This window comes from Nipponia nippon, unplaced genomic scaffold (assembly GCF_047370975.1).
Source record: "Nipponia nippon isolate SJK-2023a ecotype South Korea unplaced genomic scaffold, ASM4737097v1 scaffold_18, whole genome shotgun sequence".
NCBI lineage: Eukaryota > Metazoa > Chordata > Aves > Pelecaniformes > Threskiornithidae > Nipponia > Nipponia nippon.
The window spans coordinates 3,226,928-3,251,067 of NW_028262334.1; the positions used below are offsets into that span (position 1 = coordinate 3,226,928).

The 24,140-nt window shown below is 51.3% G+C and overlaps 1 protein-coding gene across 22 annotated transcripts; it reads right to left on the minus strand.

Annotated features, from left to right (window-relative positions):
- Positions 1 to 1,271: 1,271 nt before the first annotated feature.
- On the minus strand, positions 1,272 to 24,083 carry CFAP251 (cilia and flagella associated protein 251). Of its 22 annotated transcripts, none has more exons than XR_015704004.1 (24): positions 23,947 to 24,083; positions 23,283 to 23,719; positions 22,138 to 22,391; positions 19,166 to 19,591; positions 18,873 to 19,013; positions 18,301 to 18,410; positions 17,727 to 17,835; positions 17,230 to 17,310; positions 16,654 to 16,731; positions 16,091 to 16,135; positions 15,532 to 15,749; positions 14,757 to 14,951; positions 13,066 to 13,410; positions 12,674 to 12,921; positions 12,433 to 12,581; positions 11,468 to 11,641; positions 11,031 to 11,215; positions 10,404 to 10,518; positions 10,031 to 10,194; positions 7,062 to 7,152; positions 6,709 to 6,852; positions 3,791 to 4,019; positions 1,726 to 2,556; positions 1,401 to 1,517 (listed from the first exon to the last, which is right to left on the minus strand). XR_015704004.1 is itself a non-coding variant. In XM_087754287.1 (22 exons), exons 1-22 carry the CDS (start codon positions 20,962 to 20,964, stop codon positions 1,396 to 1,398), a joined length of 3,750 nt encoding a protein of 1,249 aa, XP_087610413.1. In that variant the 5' UTR covers positions 20,965 to 21,385; the 3' UTR covers positions 1,272 to 1,395. The 22 variants fall into 22 exon arrangements, 6 of the variants coding, with proteins under 6 accessions (XP_087610413.1, XP_087610415.1, XP_087610417.1 ...); XR_015704006.1 differs by having other exon boundaries at positions 23,283 to 23,480; positions 23,947 to 24,062; XR_015704003.1 differs by lacking the exon at positions 23,947 to 24,083 and having other exon boundaries at positions 23,283 to 23,925.
- Positions 24,084 to 24,140: the final 57 nt, after the last annotated feature.

Here is a 24,140-nt window from a genome sequence, read left to right on the forward strand (position 1 = left end):
CCCCCCCCCCGGCACCGCCAGGGCTGTGCGAGCCGGGCTCCTCGGCGTTGCGTGGCGCGGAGCAGCTCCGGGGGCTCCGCCGGTGACGGACGTCCGACCCGCTCGGCCTCAGCGCGGAGCTCGGCGCAGGGACGCCGGAGCAGAGCCCCGCTGCCGGGCAGCCGGCTCAGGAGGAGTGACAACCCCGTCCAGCCCTTGTGCAAGCCGCTGTGACAGGATTGCACACCTCGAGCGTGGGGATTGCAATGCTTCCTGTTAAGCAAAACATCTGCCTTGTTAAACTGGATACTTAATAAATCCATAATATGCAGATTTTTTTTTTTGCAGTGCTTGTAAGGTTTCTCAGCTGCCTAAAATAATTCCAGTAATTTCCGTGGAATCGGGCTGGTTTTAAGTAGCAGAGGAACTGCCCCGGCACAGATTCATGGAGGGACATGAACGTATCAGTAATTGGGCATAGTTACGCTCTGCAGAAAATTTCTCCTGTCGCATACCCGGTGTGCTCCGGTCCTGGTGCTGCTGGACTCCTTCATTAACTTGCATCTAGTGCACACCTTGCTGCTTGTACTAATTGTACAATCACAGATACTTTCAGAGTATGTAACAGCGATCTCTGTTTAAAAAACATTGCCACTGAAAGGAACGCTGTTTAAGGGCCTACATTATTATTCAAATTGATGCTGAGGATGATGTAAAGAAGGAAGCGTGTTCAACAGCACTTCACTGATCTTTCTACAGCAACTTATATCAGCCTCATTATGCTGTTTATACAACACAGTCAGATGCCGTCCCATTGGTATTACAGTACTAATTGGAACTACTACTTTCAGAAAGAAAAAGTAAGTAAGTTTTAAAGGCCAAAATGGAAACCTGGTTTAATGTATATCACAGCATTCCTTTCTTTACCGAGGTCCATTGGATTCATAATTACAAATCCATTCTAACCTATCCAAGCATTTTGTACACTACATTTATCAATGTATTTAATCAATACAATACTTTTACATAGCTCTTTTGCTGTCAGGTTTCACAAATAAATACTGTATTAACGTAATGAAAATAGACTGCATCTGGCCTAAACCCACCTGAAATGAATTCTAGGAAGGTTCCAGCCAAGGGCAGGGGTGGTCAATGCAAGAAGACAACGCAGCAGCTACTGCTTCACTCTTCACAGCCACCCCAGTGTTTCCCTACACAGGTTTGATCCCATAAGTTTGTGGCAGGTGCTAAACTGGGGGTGTGTGCTAGAGTTTGATTAATATAAAACTATCCGATCTTTACTTTTTAATAAACACAAAATACAAATTTTGAAGATACTTGAGGAGAGGAGACTGGAAAGCGGGAACGAGTAGAAAACTTTGTGGCAGCCATGCTGTGTCTTCGTAGACCAAAGATTCAACTCTTTTTTCTTCTGTTCTTTTGTTCTGGTTCAGCAATAGGTAAGCCAAGAATGTCAGCAGCGAATATCTCTGCTGTGATTTCCTCTGGAATTTCTTCTTCAGTCAAAGCTGCTGCACCTGGAGAACAGTGACAACAACACAAAACACAACAGCAATGTAAAAATGGCTTTCCAGATCAGTAAAATTTATAAGCAGCAGTAAGTGGATGGAATGCTTTTATAGATTGTCAAAGTAATCATGAAAAAGTATTGGTTTAGTAGCTTAATACTTGATGCGTTCGTATCAGGGATTGAATCTGTCGAACCCACGAGGCTGCGAATCTCACCTTGCAGTAGGTCCCTGCCTCAGAAGGGTCAAGAGGCCAACTTTTACACTCCGGCGATTTGATGTGATCTTAGGATCCCAAGGAATCCAAGGATTTCAAAGTTGCTTTGCGGCGCTAGGCAGTTCCCTTCAGGAGCTGCACCTTCGCTGCATGCAGCCAACGGCCCTGACCAGATGCTGTTCTGGACTGGTGTGGACTGGGACGTGAATTGTACAAAAACGTGGCACTTACCAGCAGTTCCAATTACAATGGGCAATGCCACTTGGCTGAAATCGATGCTGTAATTTGCTGTTCTAGACTGGTGTAGACTGGGACATAAATTGTAGACAAATGCGGTAGTTATCAACAGCTCCCTTACAATGGGCATTGCCGTCTGGTTGAAATCAACACTATAATTTGCATATTGTAGGATTCCTTTTTGCCTGTGGACTTTGGCGTGTAAACCTTCCACTGTGTGTTTCTAATTTCAGTTCCAAGCCAGCAGATAAACAGCAATGTAATCTTGTCAGGTCCCGGTTATATTTCATTGTTCCTTTATTTTTAGATACACCCATGCAATTGCTGCATGGATGAAGGACAATCTATGGCTCCATGTCTATTTTTGCAACCCCATCTGAGCATTTTTGACAGCTCTCAGCCTAACAGGGTAATGGGTTTTCAATTTAAATTCTTCTGTTTGGGAACTGAAGCGATCCTGCTTCTGTGCTGTGTGGAATGCTAATCCTGTACCTGAGGGATCGTAGGTGTCCGGTTCAGATCCTCCTCCCCCAGGATGCTTGCCCAGCAGGGTGGTCAGACACCGTGCCAGCTCGTCCTCTGTCATGTGCTCTCCTGTACACAACAAAACAAAACCAGCCTCTTGGGTTACGGCGTTGTCAGCACAAAGACTCGAAGGCAACTCGAACAAGAACAGCGAACAAATGAAACAGGACAGTTTGAAAGAGGATTCGGCTTCTCCGAGATAGAGAGATACACATCGCCAATCCAAACATGTGATCCCAACACAGGAAAACGTTGATCCTAAGGAAAATTGTTCTTGCATATTGCGTTTTGGGCAAAGATATTTATCAAAGGGAGAAACTCTGATGCAGGTGGCTCATTCAGCTACCATTTGCAGGGGCTTGAGCTTCTATTCCCACTGAAGAATTTCTGGCATAGGTCAGATCACAGGCCATGTTGCCCCGTGTCCATGGCTGTAGCCATTTCCACACAGAGGAGGAAGAGGAAAGTGCAGGGAAGCCTTGATCTAGTCTCCTGGAATAACCTGGACATAGCACTTGTTCCCAGTTAGTGGCTGGCTCATGCCCTGAAGCATAAGGTTATAGATCTGTTATGAAACTGTTCTATCCAATGTGTCTATTTATGGATGTTCACACCATCCATATAAATAACTAACCTTTCTCACACTGGTCAAACCCTTGGTTTCCAAGGATCTTTGTGGCAAGGAGTTTTACCAGGTGATGTACTGAGTAAAACAGCATTTCCCTTTACCTGTTTTAATGCTTAGCTTCACTAAATGCTCCCTGCTTTTACAACAGGAGCAAGGCAATAGAGGTTCATTATTTACCTCTCTACGGCATTGGCCGTAAGCGTATTTATACATGCCTTTACAGAGTTCCCTCTGATGCAGCTGAACTAAACCATCCCCTCTTTCCAGTCTTTCACACATAGATTCAGTCCAGGACTGACCAATTTCATCCCTCCTTTCTTGTCCCCCTCTTTTTCAGATTTATACTACCTTTCTGGAGACTGTGTGACTGGAAGAGAGAACAATGATTCCGATAAGGGTATACTGGAGGAAGGACACAATTTCCCAAGTTCCATACTCATCATTTGACAGACAAGATACTTCAGGCCAGCAGAGATTCCCAGAGCAGTAAGAGAAGTGCAGCTGAGACAATAGATGTGATTATTCAATTTAAAATCCTAAGACAGGTGGCTCCGCACGCCTGCCCTGGTTACCAAGCTGTAGTTCCAGATTAATTTTTTGCTGCAGTGAATACGTGCTGAAATTGAAGGCAGAACTAGCAAGCCTAAAACTAATATTAGAGAAGAAATAACTCACCTCTGCACTGAAGCAGCAACAGTAAGTCTCCTCTGTCGATAACTTTGTCTCCATTCTCATTGTCATAACCAAGAACCTGAAACGCTCGTTGTATTTTTTTCATTGACAAGCCAAACACAGGTCGATGATTTATATAAAGTTTGATAAAATCCCCTAAATTTATTTTTGTCACTTCTTCTCCAGTATCCACATATTTGCTGAATTTTACTTCATTTATCATTTCTTCAATCTAAAGATCAAGGCAAGACAGATTGTTACATGTTTTCTTTTTGAAGAGCATCGGGCCAGTTTCCGATCTCATGAATGCCAATGTACCACAATCATGCACATACTGGTACCACAGATGCCGTGACCATATCTCAATGATAAGCTAGCACTCAGCAGCTGAGGACGGACATGGCTAACAGTTACGCGCTTGTTGTTACGACAATATTAGGTAAAGACGGGTAGCAGATATATAGTCATTTTGGATTTCCTCTGTTTGCTTATGATAAGCGCTTGGTGACTTTGCAGCTGTTACTGGTACCTTTGCCACAGCTGTGTCTCCGCTCTGGGGACAGCGGGCAGGCAAACAACAAACCACAAACCAGTAAATATACCACCCCGCTACAAAAGTACATGCATGAAAAGTCCCAACGTAACCAGGCTGCACACAGTATATACACACCCTGGCCAGCATCAGCCATCTTCCCCCCTCCCCTATCCGACATGCATCTGGTGCAGTTCGGCCACTGCACAAGCCAAATCTGAAATTTGCTCATCCTGCACAGCTGGATCACTCTCTCAGGCAAACGGGCAAGCGGTGGCCGTGCTGGATACTGGTGGTTTTCCTGAAGTCTGGTCCTCTGAGTCAGCCCAGTTGGCAGCTGTGCAGATGTGTGTCCGAAAGGCACAATCTGCTCCATGCCTTCGTTGTACTTGTGCTCCAAGAGGCAGCCCCTTTGGAGATACACGGGCAGCAGAGAAACGCCAGGAGAATTCCCCGTGCCAACACGTACCAAGCCTGCTACTCCCCGGGAAGGGAAGCTGATGCAAGCTCTCCCTGGGGAGGACTTTGCATTCAGCCTTGGGCCTTTGTCCTTGTGTCACAAGTTTTTCCACTGAATGAAGCCCGGGGAAGAGGGAAATCTCAGCCTTATATTTTTCCTGTAGCAAATGTCACGCCAGGCAAGAACAGTCATTTTCGCTCAGCTCTGGCTGATCTGGGATTAGGTTTTATATCAGCCCCACTGAACTACAAAAGAAAAACACCAATTCCCAAAAGTCAGCCCAAGCTGCCTTTTCTCCCTTCTGCTTTTCCTTTATTAAAACACTCTAGAGAGAGGTGAACTTTCTCTCTGGATTTTAATACTGTCCTGCCTGCTTTGAGAAGCAGATTGTAGGTTGCCTGGTTTCACAACAGCTTAGCACCTCTGTTTCCATGCCTGAAATGCTGTTTTCATTTGGATTTGGGGAAGGGGGCGGGGGTTAACAGTTATTCTTCCAGAGACGTTTCCCGGGGGAATATGTTCGCTCTGTCCCCAAGAGGGGAAAATGTAATAACCCAAGGAAAAGATCTAACAAAGTACGAGGGGATAACACCACAGCTTGACACAAGGGCAAAGCAGTCCCGGCTCAGACGAACATTTGCTGGTTGCGGGGGCTCCAAAGCAAGTCTGTTAGGTGGTGGCTGTGACAAAAGTCCTGCTTCCCATCTGCTGGCTCTCCTGGCAGAGAGTATGCCCGGGCAGATGGGGTGGCACTGACTCACAGCACCATCTCAGCAGCCAGTGGGGTTCCTGTGCAACGGCAGAGATGAATGCAGCCTCCCCCGCAGAAAGATGAAGGGAGCACAGCGATGTACTGCTTCCCTTGGGAGAACCCCTCCTGCGTTGAAGCGCTGTAGCTGGTGCAAAGAGGTCGTTATTTAAATCTCTTTGCATCAGACTCAGTAATTTTTTTTTGTATGCGCTTTAATTACCCTTTTGCCAGGTTACAACATTACAAATGAGGTTTGTATACAATACAAACTGCCTTGTAGAAACAGCCACAAAAGGGGAAGAAGCAGCACCCTTATTAAATCAGTTGTCTTTGTCTGCTGTAAAATTTGAAGCTAAAAGGCTCTTGAGAAACGTTTGATAGGAAGCTCCGCTGCTGCAACCTGAAAGGCAAGCTCAGAGAGAGCTTCTGCAGAGTTTATCAGTTATGAAAGAGCTTTAAGTTCTGTGAGAATAAAAGCTGCTGTCTCCATCTAAAATCATTCTTTCATCAGTCCCAGGCAGAACAAGAAAAAGAGGCTCTGTCAATGTCCAAATGAGTGCTTGCATGGAGCTGGACATTCCCACCCACACTGGTGACACGTATAGGATGCTCTGGTTGAGTCTCCGTCTCAGCTGGAGGGACTCAGCCCATGGCCCACCAACCACATGCTGCCTGTAAAGCAGCTCAGCCACTAGTAGAAGTCACAGAGACCAAAGCACATCGCTGCCTGCACACAAGGTACTTTAGCCCATAGACTTTGGAAAGTTGGAGTCTGCTGCCCTTGGGAGCCGAAGGAAGATTCATTCCTCAACTTTCTCAGTTCACCTTCTGAAGAAAGCCACCTCTGCGGTGGTAGCAGAGCACTCAACCTCCAGAAGACCCTGAGGTCATCTTTTGTTGAACACTTCTGAACCATCAGGCTCCAGGTTTGCTCAGCCTGCCCCTGCAGTTGCCCAACTCTCTCATAAGGAATCATGACTTTTTGAGGAATTTGCTGCCAGATTTTGACTGCTACTATATTGATGCAGACCAGGTTAAATAAGTTGAAAACCAGCAAATATACTCTGGAGCCATCCAGCATGACAATGGTCAGAATCTGGCCCTTGGGACACTTGGTAAATGCAATCGGTCTTGCTCTTTTTTTCTTTTAACAACAACAATAAAAACAACTGACCAACCTCCTCCTCTGATGGATAAAATCCCATTGCTCTCATTACAGAAGGAATTTCCTTCAAGGGAATATGCGTTGACACCTGTCTGGTCTCCAGTGTATCGATACCATGGCTGCGCAGCTGTGCATAGTAAAAATAGTCTTCCAGTTCCTGCAAGGGATTCAAACAAGATACTGTAAAGTTCAGTTACCAACAGGCACGGAAGATAAAACTTCTTTCAAGATTTACTAACAGGCATATCAATGAGATTGCTGTTAAAGGCGAGCTGGACAAAAAATAAAGAAATGTCAGGCCTGTATAAATGAATCTTAAACTCCAACCAGATGTTGCCAGACAGTGTTCACGGTGAACATAATTACCCTGAAGAATTCGCCTTCTCTGCCGCCATCCAGTAGGCTGTAGAACGGGATCAAGTCCTTCCCACCCAGGGAAGCAGCAGCATCCAAGGCACTGGCAGAACCAGAGAAAAGAAGGTACAGGAAGGGTTCATGCGAGGAGAGATTTCGTGTTTCCCTTTCTAGTCATTCTTCACAGACACTTTCAATAAATAAATAAAATCCCTAGGCCTCAGAATTCAGGAAAGGAAAGCATTGCCCTGAACCGTGTACTATTTTATCATCAGCCTGCACTTTTACAGCATATTTCATACCCAGGTTTTACATACAATAGCACAGTGTGGGAATTAATTATTACTGAATGGTCCTCTTGTCTAGTGGAATGAGCACAGGGCTGGGAGCCAGGAGCTTTTCCATGGACTTGAGCTTGGTGTCTGGCATTTAGCTTTTCTGCTTCCTTATAGAGACATTGAGGGAGATGAATTAGCTAGATCAGCATTTTGAACATGCAGAGAGGGCTGGGGCTTGGTGTTTGCAATAAACCACACAAACCTAAGCTCCCTGTTCCTTGATCTCACACATTCTTCCCCAGTAACTCAGTGCAATCCATTACGCTACTTCCTCTGCTGTAACGGGTGACTGTGTCGCAGGTGCAGTCTACATTAAACTGAAAGCGTCTGAGTGCCACCTCTTTGTTTCAATTTCATAGGCAGTTGGAGCCAAAAGAATCCATTCAGCTTGTGCAGATGAAAAAGGAAACCAAGCCTGGTAGCGCAATCACGGCGTAGCGTTGCCCCATAATACCCCACGCCTGGCAGCAAGGCTGCAGCTTTCATGCACACCTCTGTAGTGCTGCTTCCATTGGGTTTTTTGCAAGCTTTGTGCTTTTCTCATAATTAAGTTATTTGGGTATTAAACACAGTGGAGATGCACGAGATGCCAGAAGCAGCAATAAAATGATAATTAGCTCATCAAGAGCTTCGCTCTGAAAACAAATTACATAGAAATTCAATGTTGCCTGGACCCCGGCCAACCATTATAAAGAAGGATCATTTATATTCTATTGCCTTCCTTAAAATGTCGCTTGTTCTGACCCCCAACTGCTTAAGCCACACAAAGTGGAAAAGAAAATAAATAAGCCCATTGCTTTCCCACCCAGGTTTCCTTTGTTCTGGCACATGAAGGTGAGCTGGCTCAGCACCCTTTGGGCTTTCCTCTGAGCGAGCAGTACCTGCAAGAAATGTTTTCCACAGGGCCAGCACGTGGCTTAACCACAAAGCCTTTGTCCTAGGAAGGTGAGGGGCAACAGTGTTTCACAGGTGGACTCCAAAAGACAAAAATAGGAGCGAGGGCTAAAAGCCAGCTCCCGTGGGTTGATTTACCAGAAACCAGGAGACGTGCTCTGTGCTAGTAGGGTGACATGCAGGATAAAAAAATCCAGCCACAGACGGACAGGGAACACGCCGCGCTATCTATCTTCTCTAGCTCCCACACAGGCTAAGCTCCTTTTCCAGTCCTTGAAGCGTGAAGTTGCTCCACGCTGGCCTGGCAGTTTTCAGCTCATTCGCAGCTGCCTGCTCGGTTTTGATATACACGTGTATCTACCAGGCATCTGCAGCCACGCTCGTGAGGGGAGAGCCCTCTCTGCCCTGCATGCGCATTGCAACGAGCAGCTTTGGTCCCTGACACGCAAAGAAACCAAAATATATATCCTGCCTTTGCCACCTTACCCGCCTGCCGCATGGGAGCACGTGTCTGGCACCGCTGCCCCAGGGAGCTGGCAGAGGGGAATTGCACGCTTCCAGAGAACAGCAGAAGAAACCTGGCAGAGTTTATCACTGACGCTCTGGGCCAAAGCCTGGAAATCCTTGTTTGCAAAAGCAGCCTTCGTTCCTCCAGCCACCCCATTTACTGCCGTCCATTTACTCATGTAAGCAAAGCTTTATAGGATTAAGGTGGCTTGTCCTAAATCCAGTCTTCAAATGCAGGGGGGATTTCCTAGCAAATGCTGGCCTATCCCATTTGGAGAGCAGACACTTCTGTGTCAGCGGCCGCCCCGCATTCTCCTCCTGCAGCCAGTGCCGCTCCTCTGATCCCCTGTTTAACCCCAACAATCCCCCATCACACCTGCCGGGCCCGTACAAGGACCAGAAAATCCTCTGCTCAGCTTCTTACCATTTGGGTACTGATTCCCAAACTGGAGTATTGGATAGGTGCTATGGCTGCTGCCTTCAAGGTCTGCTGGTTTAGTCCCCCGTATGGACTATATGGCTACATCATGTGGAGGGGAGCAAACCCCCCCCCCCCCCCCCCCCGAAGTGTCCCTCCTGTTTCAGCTGCCACCCCACAGAGCTACTGGGGGCCTGAGAGGTCATTGCCATCTAGGCTGACCCGACTGCCATGTCACCATCCCCAGCATGACACGTGCCCGCCACACTGAGCTGTCGGTAGGTGCTGAGCTAGGGCTTTTGGAGAGTCTGTGTGAACACAGGGTGTTAGGCTCCACTATTAATAAACCTGGTCGCAGGCCAGGTGTCCAGAGATGCTACCAGCCTCAACTCACACTCCCCGTAGCAAGCGGTGGGTCTCCTGCTCACACAAGTGCTGGGACCTGTCCTCCACCCCCTGAGCCCCCTTGCCAGATGCCGTTTGTTGGCCTGGTCTTAGGTATGGTGTTGTGGAAGGAGAGTGAAGCTGCAGGGCTTGTCACCTGCCCCAAAAGGACCCATGCTCAAGAGAGCCCTGCAAAGAAACGCTCCCCATGCAGCACCCTGCTGCATTGCCCAATCAGTGCAGCACCACTCTATACACCGGGATAAGTGCAGAAATAGCTGGGAGACCTGGCTTTAACTCCTGTGGACGCAAACAGAGACCTTTTAGGACAAAAGCCCCATTCTCTGTGTAAATGCTGAGGAACATTTGCTTCAGCTGTGTTGGCCAAGCAGCTGTGGAAAGCCGTAACAAGACTCCTTTCTCCTTCCTGTAGTACTCACTTTAGGTTGACCTCCCATTTCATAACAGTGCAGTCCTGTCCCCCCGCTGTAAAGATGTAGCGTCCGTCGTAGGAGCTAGCAAGGTCAGAGACACCATCTGGGTGGCAAATGAAAGCTGAGGACTTGTGGGGGTTGCCATCAACAGGCAAAATCTGCAAGCCCACCTGTAAGGAAAGAGGCAGTCTGGGAAGGCTGGGGGTCCTACGGGAGGGCTGCATGCTGAGACAGCGCTGCATCCTCCTCCCAGGAGCTCGCTAAGCTCTTTGGCAGGACCAGCCTACACATGGTTTTGTCTGCAGTGAAATTCCCCCAAGGACCACCACCTCTACACGTGGGGGGCTCTTGTACAGCTGGGGCGGATGGGGCTCCATACCTTGTCCTTTGTAATGTATGCCAGATAGCGTTTCTGGGCATCCATACTGTCTGTTGTTGGGAGGATTTGTATCTTCTCCAATGGGGAGCCATAGGTTGGTCCCAGAAGGGTCTTTCTAAAGGCAAACAACATTTTCATCCATCCTAGGGCTCACAAAACATTTTTCCTCTCTGAACAGCTGCTGTGCAGAAGGATGGGTAGATATGGAGAGGTGTGGTGGGTGCAAAGGTCTTGTACTACTGGCTGAGAGGACAGGATAGGACAGGGTCACTGGCTAGAAGGGACCACGCTGGGGCTGAGAGAGGAATTTAGTGCTCAAGGATCATTCAGTCCTTGCGCTTTGCTCATGTGGGCTCCTCTCTTTACCTGATGTCTAACTGCTGCATCTGAAGGCCAACGTGCTAGGCAGACTGAGACCCACCTGCAGCCACAACTAGATGACACGCTAGTGAACAGCAGAGTGGACACAAGGATGGAGCAACCTGGGGGCCCTCGAGTCATCCCAAGATCTGCATCACAGATGGGCAAGCACTTGCTCATGGGTGGGAGTACGGTGGACATTAGACAGAGGAAATCAGAGTCAGGATGGGGCTCCCAGGCAATCTAAGGCCTGAATCTCTCCTCTACCTGCACATTTTGGTCGTCGTGTTGTAGAGCTTCATTTTGTAGCAGTTGTTGGCAGTAAGGATAAAGGACTCAGTGCTGAGCTGTGGGTACCAGGCCAAGCACAGGGGCACAGCAACCTGCTCTACCTGGTCCCTGTGCAAGACCACCAGGTGGTCCTTGCTGCTGCTGTTCAGGTCATATTCAACCTGGAAGGAAGACAAGGAAACACAGCAACTCCCCTGTGGTCTGCCAGCACCATGGACCTTGCAGATTAACTAGATCTATCACCTGTTGCAGACCTGCTCTGAGACCAGGCTGACAAACAACCCCCTGGAACAGAGCTGGCGGGGAGAGGTTAGGAGCTGCAGAACCAGAGACTGAGCCTCCCTCGATGCTCTTGTCCAGCCCGCCACTTTAACGGCAAAGCTCCGCCGCCGTTAACTTTCACATCGACTTACCAGCTGCCGGTCCTCCCCAAGGCTCAGGAGCCTGGGCTTGTTACTGTCTAACTGGACCCCAAAGAGGATGCTCCGGATGGGTTTGTAGTGGGAGCGCAGCCCTGCTAGGTGTTCCCAGCATCTGCTCCCATTTTGCAGGACTCTCTTGTAAACAGTCACCGAGTAGTTCTCATCCTGGAACAAGAGCGCAAAGGTCAATAAGCCATGATCCCCATACACGTCCCCTGGCTGGCAGCGGGCAGCTCTGCATGCTCCCTCCGGGCTTAGCTCAGCCCTTTCAGTTTTGTGAGTCCCAGCAGGAGGGTGAGAGTCACAGCCAGGATGAAGCACCGGCTCAGACAGATTTGGGCAGCTGCACCCAAGGGTATAACAGCAGTGGTCCTCAGCCTGGCTGGAGAATCCTACCTGGTGGAGGGCATTCCCCGCTGTGCTCTCACAGCAGAGGGGCAGTAAATCGAGTTCAGTGACTCCCCAGAAATCACAAGGAAGATGCTTCCCACTGCTGTGCCCTGGCATCCATGCATGAAGGGGGAGTCTTTTTCTTTGTACAGATCATCACCAGTTGCTACAACCTCTGTGCCAAACTGTTTCAAACGCTGCCTCAAGACTTCTGCACGGAGACGTGGGATCAAGGGAGCAACCCCCCTTGTGCTGCACCAGCCAGGAGGAAATCCCTGCTCCAGCCCTTTCTACAGATGGATGCAGAGCTAAGGCTTGTCACTAAAGTTAGCGATGGGACGCTGCCAGCAGCAGGTCTGTGGAGCGGCTGTGACTGGTGATGTTTTTACAGAGTGACTCTTCAGGCCAGGAAAAGCATTTCAGAATCACGAAGCCCCTGGGGAGGGACAGCCCTCTGCATGGCTCGCTCTGCCGTGCCTCGCAGGATGGCCGGCAATTCCCAGTCCCACCGAAAGCTGTGCCACAAGCGGCGCACGTAAATCACCGAGAGGAAAAAACAAGCTTACAGCAGTTGCAAGGTACTCCAAATCGTGAGAGAAGCTAATATGAGTCACAGGACCACGTGAGAACTTGAACTCTTTGCAGCTGGACTGAAGGGAAATAGCATCAAGGATGTAAATGCTTCCATCAGTAAAACCAGCAGCCAGAAAATAACCTGAAAAGCATGCCAAAAAACGCTCACAACACTATTGCTGCTCCCGGGAAGCCCAGTGCTTGGCATATGGGGAGGTCATGAGACCAGGATACCTTCAGTATCGTAGGACAAGCACTGGATGCCGGCCTCCGTGAATATCCTGCTAACGAGGTACTTGGTCTGCTGGTAATCCCACACCTTCAGCAGCCCACAGTGACTCCCCACAGCAATGAGTGCCTGCCGGGGGTGACAGGCAATGGCATTCACAGCTTTCTTCGCCTCTTCCATGACTTTTTCAAAGTTTGTCCTGTCTGTTGCAACATGGAGCACAGTTGCATCAGAGGTTGAAAGGATAAAGTTCCTGTTTAGTGTGAGAGAAACAGAATTTGATGAATCAGACTAGCTGGCTCATGTCCCTCCAAGCTATATTACACATTAGTCTCTTTTTGGCAACTTGGATGATCACTTCTATTTTACAATATGCAACATGCAAACACTTCTTGACCTGGAAGGCAGGTGGCACTTTGTATTCATGACCTGGTAAATCTCCATGGGAAACCACTGAAGCCGGTTCCATTTTCTACTTGGGTAGGCAAGCCAGAAGATGAATGACATCTGCGTAGCTTTTGCCATTTGCAAGTCACTGGTGTGTGAGACGAACAAATGAGCAATTGAAGATACTCTGAATAGTCTTTTCACATGTCTCCATGCCACCACTGTCAGCAGCTCCATGTTGACCGCGCCACCACGGACAAGGTCAGAGGACAGTTTCAGACCCGCGCCGCAGACAGAGCAGTTGCCTGTCTGTTCACTCAGCCACGTCGACCGTAACGCAGCGAAGAGGGTCCCTCTGTATAATTGGTGACGCGTAAAACAGACGTCTGAATAATTATGCACATTACAGAACAAATATGTATAGTCGTCAGTCCGCCTGAGGACTCAGAGTCTGGACTGAGAGCAGAGGGTCAAGAGAGGACCACACAGAGATCCAAGAGCTGCACAGACAGATGTGCACGGCTGCATCACGCAGGCAGCATGATTGGGAAAATGGCAGCCTCTTTTGCTATCTGGCCCATGACAGGCACCGGTTTAGGCACATCTGGCCTGGGCACTGAAGGACGCTGTGCCTCTTGCTTGCTTTCACTGGGCTCTTCAGCAATACCTGATCCCACCAGCCTGGTGAGACAAGCAGGCTCAAGGCTTCCCTTTTGGTTTTCTGCCTTTTGTGCTGCCCAGAGCAGCTGCAAGCGGCAGGAGCTGCAGCAGCGACCCAGAAAGAGGGACAAGACAACTGAGACCGACAGGGAAAACCAAACCATTCCCCAGGGTGCTGCTCCAGGCTGGAGAGGAATCTGTCCCATATGGCTCTTTGGAAAACACGTGCGGCTAAGGACAGACGTTGCCAGGAGAGCCTTAACAGGAGTGACAGACATATGGTTTGCAGGCTGGATGGAGCCACAGAACAGCTTCATCTGGCCTGCAGGCTTCCTATAAATCCTCAGACACAGCTACATCACGCAGAGGGGCAGAGAGGGGCCGGTGACCAGGCCAGGGCTGTCCCAAGCTCCTGAGTCCATGTGGTGCGACCCGGCACTGGTGCCATCGCTGCTGGGGCGGTCTCTACCCCGCCTCTGCCCCGATTAGCTTGCCCAGCCATGATAAAATCTAACTGGAAATAGGCATCCACGAGAGGGGTTTAAGGGAGGGGATTAAGGGGCCCAGCGGGAGCTGGAGGCTCAGCATTAGCACTGCCTGGTGTGCCGGGTACGTGACAGAGATGCTGTGCACCCCGGCACCAGCTGATCATCTCCGTGCCTGCGTTAATGCTTCTCTTGTCTGCGCCAAGGCATCACATCAAATTCAGAATTTAGGATGTGCTGGAGCCCACCTGGGTTTTGTCAGCCCCTGGGAGATACCTGGGGGCTGCAGGCAGAGAGGGGCTGCCCAGGAGACACCCCCCTGGTCCTCTCGGTGGGCAGGTGGGACAAATACCCAAAATGAAAATCTGTGGAGAAGGGGAATAAAGGGGCACATTCCCTCCCTCTCCCTGTCCTGCTCAGAAGCTTGGGTACAGGGTTGAAACCTGCTCCAGCCAAAGCAGAAGCCTGTGGAGCAGCCTTCAGCTGACCATCTCCCCAGCTTTCAAGCTGCAGGGAGAATTCAGGAGAGGACCTGGGTTTATAAAGGGGCACTCACCTGGCAACAAAGGGCTGGCTGCTGGAGGTGCAGGAGGTGGAGCAGGCTGGGGAGGCACCAAGAGGATCAGGAGGGGTTTTGGAGAAGGAGATGGACCGAATGGGACCCACTTTGCTGTGGCTGTAGCAGGTGAGGAGCTGCAGCTCTCCATTGTAGAATTTAACCTGACCTTTCACATCACCTGTTACTATGCAGCTGCAAGGAAGGGAAAGCTTTTAATCAACACGCTGATTGAGAACTCCCAAATATTTCTCAGATAGCATCCTTGGGCAGAAGCAAATCCTTTCCCCTTTTCTCTGCACAAGTGCATGAGAAGAGTCCCATACAGATGTGCAGGGGGAAAGCCCAGGGCTGTACAGAAACCCACCAGGTTCTGCTGTGACCCTGCAGTGTCCCCCGCCTTGTCCCCAAGGCTGTCAAGGCGTTTGGTGGCTGTCTGCTCCCTCTGCCGGTAAAGGCTAGGAGGTTGAGCAAGACTCATCCACGATCCCCCGTGACCGTGGCAGCCCAGCGTCTGAGCTACCCCAGCAGAGCTGGAATCACATTACCAGGAGTTTTCAACCTCTTTTTTTTCCCCAGCCAAATTAATGGCTGGAAAAAGCCAGAGCAATGACTCATAAATCAGCAGCACTTTCCTGCATGAATTTGCCTGGTCCTCGCACGCTGCCAAGTGACTTAAAACTGCAACACTTGGCCATAGTTCATCAACATTAGCTCTGTGGCTGAAATGTCTAAGGACTGTACTTACGGCTACTGAAAACTGCCATCCCATTACCTCTCAAATACCATGAGCACGGTAAGGCTGTCCTTCTGCATAGGCACCAGTTTGGTGGCCTTCATGCTGTGCGGCTTGACCTGCAGTTCCTTGGAGGGGGTGTGGGGACTGACCGTGTCCCACACCACCAGCTTCCCGGCCGAGGTGCCTGTCAGAGCTTGCAAGTTGTTAAAATGAAAAACCGACTGGCTGAAGTGTCCCACCACGCTGTTGAAGGTCTGCAGAGAGAGCAGTGAGGCCGTGCGTTCATCCTGGGTGCTGGCTCTTCCCTCCTCAAGCAGAGATGTTCCTGCTTGGTCCCTTCATGTGCCATTCCCTCCCTGTCCCATGGCAGGACCATTAGAGGCAAGAGCCCCAGGAAGAGATGCGGTGGGGCATCTCTGGGAGACAGAGCCCCTCTTGACCTCAGCTCAGGCCATCCTGGCATGTCCTTTCAGGAGACCAAGGGGGCCAGGATGGGGACATAGCCACTGTTTTTGCTTAAGGGGATGGGAAGGGACAGTGCTGCTGCCAGGAGGAAAGCCAAGAGGGTGACATGCTGTGGTCCCCCCATGCTCACCTGGCTGTTCAGGAGTGGTGCACCGTACTGCAAACCGGCATTGCCCTGGGGAAAGTGGAAAAAACGTCCAGGACAAGCATTTTGTAACTGTGCTCTGCAGTGCCAGCGTGTCCCTTGCCCATCGTCTGGCCACTGACCCTGCACCGTGGTAACCAAAGCAGGGCTCCTGGGGCAGAAAGCCTCCAAGACCTTCCAGAGAGCACAAAACACCCTCTCCCTCCACCTGTTCCTCTCCCAAAAGCTGCTGACCAGCACGAGGAACAAACCGGGCCCACAGGAAAGTACGGGTGGGAAAGATGGAGAGCATCGCTGCCACAGCTGGGACCAGCCCAGCGCGGGAGCAGAGAGAGAGTGATGCTCTGCCCAGACCACCTTTGTGTTTAGCGAGGGCAGGGAGTGGGGAGGGGCGAAGGCAGGGGCAGATCTGCAAAGCAAAGTGTGACCCCAGTCGTGGGCAGACATCTGGCCCTGCAACCCATGCTGCCTCACCAGTGTACAGCCCCCAGCGCCGCCTCCCGACCTGGTCTGGCACCAGAAATACAAATTCCCATGTCCCTACTTACCCACAGGTAAAATATCACCTGGGTTTTGCTGTTGCTGACAAACTCATAGGGATTTTGAGGGTTAAAAATGACATAATCCTGAAATAAAAGGCGAGAATCGCATAAACACCAAGCTGAGCAATGCTTTCTGCTTATTCTTTCATGCAAAACATCTGCTTTTATCCAAAACCCACTTCACCACCTGCACTGAACTGAAAACAGAGGCCAAATTCCTGGTGAAACACCAGAGCTGTGCTCTCTCCTCTGCGAGCGGGGACAAATCGGCAGGGCCATCGGCTTTTCCTGCCATGAGCCCTGGCTGGTGCCAGGGCTGCGGCGGAGGACATCCCACCAGGGTCCCCTCCGCGTCCCATGGCTGTCAGGCAGCAGAGGAGCAGCGATAATGGCCCCGAGATGCTCCGCTGCATTGGGGTGCAGCAGGGACGGGCTGTGATCCTGCCTCCCACCTCCAGCCAGCATCTACCAGCAGCCCTGTAGCGGATGGGGGCATGGGGGTGCAGGAGGGAGCAGGTGAGGATGGGGCTGCCCAGTCCAGCCCAGTCACGCTTCTTGCACCCCTCGGCCACAGTTGCTCACCTGATACCCAAACTCAGGCCTCAGCTCTGTGCTGCACATGGGTTTCTCTGTGGGCGAAGTCCAATTCCAAACACAAACTCTCTGGCAGAGAAGGGAAAACCAAGGGACATTTGTGCTTTCTGGGAGCTTGGGGGAACCAGATGAACCCCATTCCCTCCAGCAGCAGGGGATAGTGGGGCATAAAACACTGCAGCAGGATAAACCCAGCATGGCCTGACAGCAGAGCTTAATTTCAGGGAACAATGCTAGAAATTTCTTCAATGAAAGCGCATTGGAGTCAAAAGCTTTTATCCCAACTTGAGATCCATTTTCTCAACCTCACAGTGTTCACTTTAATGAAATCCAGGTCTGTCTTCCAATGGCTCAGCAAAAACAAGCCATCACTCTGCAAACCCGCTCTACCTCTCTTCTGCTCTCCCCATCCCCCTTGGCTGCACTGGGAAAAACTTCCCGGGACCTATCCCACAAAACTACCGAAGAGGAGATATTTGCTTTACCTGCACTGTAGCAGCACTAATGGTTGCCAAATACTTCACATCCCGGGAAACAGCAATAGCACTGACCCCATCCTCTGGGTGACTCTCAAAGATGGTGCGCACCGGTATCCTACGAAGCAAAGTCCCCGTGGTCGTTCACAGCAACACAGTGGGTTCAAGGCACTTGCTTGGCAAAGCCTGTGGCACAGCCCACCCCGCTCTGCGTGGCGGGGAGGGAGTCTGCAAACACCGGTGCTGCCGTGGCAGCAGCCAGCACCGCGGCTGATGCTCAATGTCCTCTCCATCCCTTCCTCCCAAGTAAATGGCTCTGGGAAACAACTCACCAGTGATCTTTTAAGAAAATACTACAGTTTGGAGACATGATGTACTTAGTCTGGGGGAGCTCAGCCCCATCTCAGTGTCCCATGGGTGTGGGTGATACAAGGACGATGAAGCCCTTAGTTTGGTTTTGGCTCCTTTGCTGCTTTACCCTATCCCCATGTTTCTCCCATTCCACTCAGCTGAGGCTGGAGTCAGTCCTAAGCAATTTAATAGACACAGGAGGTTTCCAAGGAGGAGGTTCCCAGGAGCTTACCCGGAGAAGGAGTCCCACACGATGATCAGAGCATCTGGCCCTTGGTCAGCAGTTGCAACCCAGCGCCTGTCTTCACTCACACACAGGCAAGAAATGGCATTCGTGTGGCCCTGGGGTAAGAGAAGCAGCAAAGTGCATCAGAGGCTCCAGACTGGGTGATTATTTAAAGCACTCATTAAACTGCTTTGCTGATGAGATCACCTTGTCTCCTCTCCCAAGGGTCCTCCACTCTCATCCTTCCAGCCCAAATTTTGCATCCCATTTTTCACAGGCTCTTCTGAGCCTGTCACCCCATCCCTGTGCCTTGCGCTGGCTGCGGCTCCCTGAGCCAAGAAGCAGTGGAGAGGAGGGGGCCATGCTGCACGTGCGGTCATGACTGCAGTCCAACACAAAGCGCCTTCCACCAACAGGTGTTGGGAATTGCAACAGGTGTGTGAACAAAACGACGCACTCCTTTGCACGGGCTGCTCCTTGATTCAGTTACAGGTGACCCCTAAGCACTGGGCACCGGGAAAAGAGCCAGAGAGAAAGAGTTCAGAAAGGAAGGAAGGCGCACGGGCTGCGTGCCAGACCTGCAGGTGGTTCTGCTTGTTCCCCAGGACATCGTGGATGACCACCGTGTGGGAGGAAACGTACAGGAGCACCCGGTCCTCCCTATCCATCAGGCTGTGCACAGCCAGGCTGCTGTTGTAGCCCAACACCCAGGACAGGCTCTGTGGGGAAGAGGCAAGAGCTTTTGTCGCTGGCGCTTAGTGGCTGGGACAAAAAAGCCACAAAACACCTCTGGGGTGATGGGAGAGAGGTGGGCAGGAGTGCCGGCTGCTGCGTGGACCATCATGGTGGCACCATACCTGCTGATACTCACAAGGGGATGAAGTCTGGTCTGCTTGTCCTCCTGGAAGAGCATCCCCGGCATGGCCTCCCACACCAAGCTGGCAGAGCCATCGCGCCCATCGTCCTCCCCGCTCCTCTGCTGGGTTTCCTGCTCCCTGCAGCCTGAACGAGGGCTGGAAATGGCCCCCTTGGGCTCAGGCAGTGCTAGGGGTGGTCCAGGGGGTCCAGCACCCTCTGGGTGTGTTGTCCCAGCAGTGTCTTCTCCCAGGGCAGTCCTCAAGGCGGTCGTGTCTTGCCTCCTAGCCCAGGTGCTGGGCAGGATGCCTCGGATCGTCATCCCTGAAGGAGACCACAGGGGACCCAACAGCGCGTCTGCTCCAGCATCCTCCCGTGCTCCTTCCTTCTTGGCAGCATCCTCTGGTGCTCCTTCCTTCTCCTTGGCAGCAGCAAGAGGGTCCTTGGAAAGGGAGAGAGCTTTCAGTGCATGCTGGCTCCTGGGCTGGTCCACAGCTAGTGGGAACACACCCCAGCACATCTCAGATCCAACCTACATCACTTTCAGGACAGCTTCCAATATCAGGATACTCCTCTGCTCCTAAACTGCCTATGGATTTGTACCAGGGAAAAGTTTCCCACCAGTTGCTTCTTCTCTTGCTGCACATCTAGTCTTGCCCTCTTTGCACCTCCACAGCATCCCGTGTCTCACACCAGCATCTCTTCCAGGCAGCTCCTATCACCTGGGCTAAGATGTCCAAGTTTCTGCTCCAGAACTAACCTATAGGTCCTCTGAAGGCAAAAAGTCTGGCCTCTTTGCTGTCCATCCCCTGACTATTCCCCCCATCCACGTTATTGATTGCCACAACAGGGCACATGGGCACAGGCTGGAGAGGGAGTGATGGCAAACTGAGGTTAAAAACAGGGGAATTGGGTCCTGGGACCGAGACAGCTGTGAAGGGCTCTGCAGCAATCCCCGCTCTACTGCTAGTGCCTCTCACCATGCTGCCTGACAAGCAGACGGAAAGCGAAGGTAAAAATCCCACTACCACCCTTCATCAGCCTGTTAATAAATGTATTAAATTACCCCCGGGGTGTCAGAGCTCACAGCAGTCCTCAGACAGGCTTTCTCCAGTCTGAGCACTGGTCACTTAATCTTGTTCTTGGGATCCACATCAGCTTTTGCCTCTCCCCATGGGGCTACTTGATTTCCTATAGCAAGCTCTCATATAAGGTATAGACACTGTTTCTGCTTCCGAGGGAGGTAAGATAACATTTCATTCAGCGCAGGGTTGAGGCCAGGTTCCCTCCTGCTCACGTAACTCTCAGGCAGCTCAAGTGCTCAGCAAATATTAATGGCTGGACTGAGACTACACACAGATGCTGCATCTGCCGAGCCCCACTGGCGGGGTCCCTGCTCGCCTTCCCGGGGACATCTCGGGAGAAACCACGTCTGGGAGACACTACCCCCTGGTCCTGGAGCTGGGGGCTCTGCTTCCACCAGGACCTGCCCACAGACCCTGTGTCAGGCAGAGCTTGTGGTAGGGCTGCCCTCACCTGCTCGGGCAGCACGGCCATCTCCTGAGCTGTCTGTCCATCCTGGGACATCTCCATGGGCTCGCTGCTTACTCCTGTTCTTCCTTCAGTTGGCTCCTCTGGTATAACTTCATTTGACCCATCCATCCTCACCTTCACCCTCCTTCCAGGGAGCTGGGGCATGGAGATGCCCTGAAATACTTCCCCCCCACCCCGGGTTTCATTGCACAATGACCTGGAATTTGGCACAGCCTGAGGAAAGGGCACCTCTGAAGCTGGGAAATAGGTCCCAGAGCCCATTTTCAGCTCCAGTAACGCTCCTGACGAGCGCAAGCAAGCCCAGCACAGCCCCAGTTACTCCAGCTGTGATCAGGCTCCCTCCCTGTCTGCCTGCACGCCATGCTGGGCATGGACATTTCCCCTCAGATGAGGTTTTGTCACCATCTCCGTAAGCAGCAGGGCTACTGCTGGGCAGCAGCTGGTTCACCTCTGGCTCCATGGGTCTGGATTTGAGCCAACACCAAAACCTTGTGCACAGAAAGCTTTCACAGGAGTGGGAAGGGGGCCCCAGGAAAAACCCTCCCTCTGGCCCTGACAGGCAGAACGGGTGCTTGGGGATGGCTGTGGCCCCACAGGTCTCACCAGGGTCACTGCAGAGCCGTTCCTGAGCCCCCTCCAGGTTTTGGGGCCTCCCCAGCTGCCCCGCACTCCCACTGCCCCAAGGGAACCCCTGGGGACCCCACCACTCACCATCGCACCAGTCCCCGTTTCTGTTTGCATCCGACTGCCGTTCCCAGGCAACGGCTGCAACGGCTGCACCGGCTGCACCAACGCCTGCACTGGCCGCCACCAGCGACAGCCCAGAAAGCACCGGGGGAGAGAGGGGGGCTGTATGGGGAGAGAAGGGGGGACCCTCCTCATCCCCACCGGCTGCCATGGAGAGGCAGCGCTGTCCTCCTGCCCAAATTGGGAACCTGGTGGCACGGGGGGACGTTCAGCCCTTTGCCCTGCCCAAACCTAAATCCTGCTCCTGGCTGTAACAAAGGCCCTCTTGGCATCGCCAGGCCCCTTTGGCACCAAACCCTCGCCCTGCCCTGGGAAGGAGACGAGGGATCTTTACCAGATGCCCCCCCTCAGAGAGGCATAGGCAGCTTCTGCTCCCTTGGCACTCCTGAGCAGGACAAGCAGAGTCAAAGCGAGAAAAATCAGCCTCCAACCATTGGCAGGTCCCCCCGCCATCCCCAGCTCTCCGCCAGGATGGCACTTGCACAGGGGACCCCATTCCCAGGGATCACTCCAAGCTATCGCCGTCACCACCACAGATAATCAGCTCTAAGTGCTCCCAACTGTTGCCTTCAGCCTCGCTGTTAAGCTCAAATAATAACAATTTCTAAATCTAATTTGTTTTTCTTTCTGCCCAGCAAGAGCCTCGTTCCCTGCTGGGAGAGGAAAGGAGTTTTGTTATCAGCTCACATTATCTCCTCGACCTAAGAGGCTGCCGCGCAGAGGCGGTCGTCAAAAGGCGGCTGCTCTCAAATCCTCGTCTGTGGCAGAACCCGCTGTTTCAAACGGGGGGAGTTTTGTGGCTTCAGGAGCAGGGATTTGGTCCCTAAGCCCCATCTCTGCTAGGTGCAAGGCAGCCTTGTTCAGTGCATCAGCACCTGCGCATCAAGCTTCTTCAGACACGGTGCTTTTCTTCCCACCCAGCAGCATCCAGTCCATGTTCCCTGATCAGATAGGATACAGGGAGTCATCTCTGCTCTGCAGCATGAAAATCCTGTGTATTCTGACTAAGAGCATCTCCTCTTCTGCTCTGGTCCTACAGCAGAGGTTTGAGTGTGGCCTACAGAAGCTCAAACCTTACCTATCCACAGCAGGTTTTGCAACATAATCTGTGTTAATTACACTTGCTGGGATCATTCAACCCGCTGTAGTCAGCGCACAAAACCAAAGGGGCCGGGGACGCAGGGGTTAGGTCGCAGGCTTAGGGGATGCACTTCCACAAAAGCCTTGCAGAGCTGAGAGCGCTCTGAAGCGTGCACAGACCCTCCACACTGCAAGGGAAATCAGCTCCCCGAGAGCAGGAATTACCTGGCTGGCGGGACTGGACCGACCCCCTAACCTCATTTCAAGAGCAGTACAGAAAGCTGGGATTTTCTAGATCATTTTATCCTGGGAGGCACAAATGCGAAGGCTGGGAAGGATGCGTCCCATGAGCTTTTTTTCTCCTGGACCAGTATCTAGACCCAGATTCACCTGCAGCTCGGGTAAAAGCTAGCCACAGCTGGGATCCCTATACACGTATCCCAGGTACACAGGGCCAAGGCCAGCCCCTTGACAGTCTGACATTTCAGCTGCCAGTTGATACCCAGTTTATCCACGTATTACACCTACATTCCATTTCACAGGGACAGAAGATTGGGGCAGCTTGTGGACATTCACGTTTAGAAACTGCAGCAGAACCTACAAATATAAAAACCCCTCTTCCGCAAAAAACAAGGCTCCCAAACCTGATACAATGTGCATTTAAAAATCCTTGTTTTACACAAGTCTTTTGACACTGTGGTCCTATGCAGAGACTCAGCCCTCCTACAGAACAACCCCCCAGGGGTGCTTACCTTGTCACTACAGACAGGGACCTCACCCTGCTTTCCAGTGGGATTTCACAGTGGATTTAGGAGATGGAGCGGCCTTTGTGGGTCATAGCGCCTGGTGAAGGTCAGCAGCGCAGGCTTAGCCTCAGAACTGCTCCGGTAAAGCGAGGCAGGACACACATGCGACAGAGGGTCCCAAAACACCTCCCCTTCTCAGTTATTCTTCAAGAAAAGAGATGGAGCACAACAGTGCCATGTTTCAGCCCTTTTAAAATTCCTCGAAAGACCAGGGCGAGACTGCGTTTGATGTGGATTATCTAGATACAATCTCATCCAAGGAACGCTGCCATGGGCTGCTGCGGCAACGCTTCCTCCGTAGCGCTGTGAAGCCTGCAGAAACCGCCAAGCAAGGAGCTTCACTTTGAAGCTTTACCATTTCAGTGAGAATCTGCTCTGTTGGACTGTACGCCAAAAAGACAAACGCTTGAAACATCAAAAGGGTAAATTTACTCAATTTAACCCAGAGCCCTGAGCGAATGATTTAAAAGCGAGGGTTTTAGTCCACTTTTTCAGTCTATTTCAGGTCTGGTTATTAATCTTTATAATCTCAAAATCGTTCATTAGGTGTGACGCATTACTTATGCCCGCAACCTGCTTATGAAGCGCTAATGGAAGACCTGCGCCTTACCTGGGCTTCGGCTCTGGAAGGCCGGGGGTCACGCTTTTGTGTCCGTGCAGGTCTGCCTTTAGCCCACCCAACTTGGCCCACAATTATTGCCCAAAATAATAACTTCTACAAGAACGGAGAGAGGTGTTACTCAGTTTTATTGTTTTGGGAGAGTACTTTGAAGTTCAGCTGGAAACAAGCTTACGACAAACCAA

Excerpts from the sequence above, each read along its gene's own strand:
- CFAP251 (XM_087754287.1), bottom strand. The coding sequence starts at position 20,964 with ATGGGCTCTGGGACCTATTTCCCAGCTTCAGAGGTGCCCTTTCCTCAG. Across the intron at positions 11,216-11,467 it reads TTGGGGAGGACCGGCAGCTG|GTTGAATATGACCTGAACAG; the intron begins GTAAGTCGATGT and ends TCTTCCTTCCAG. Across the intron at positions 7,153-10,030 it reads AAATGGGAGGTCAACCTAAA|TGCCTTGGATGCTGCTGCTT; the intron begins GTGAGTACTACA and ends TGGTTCTGCCAG.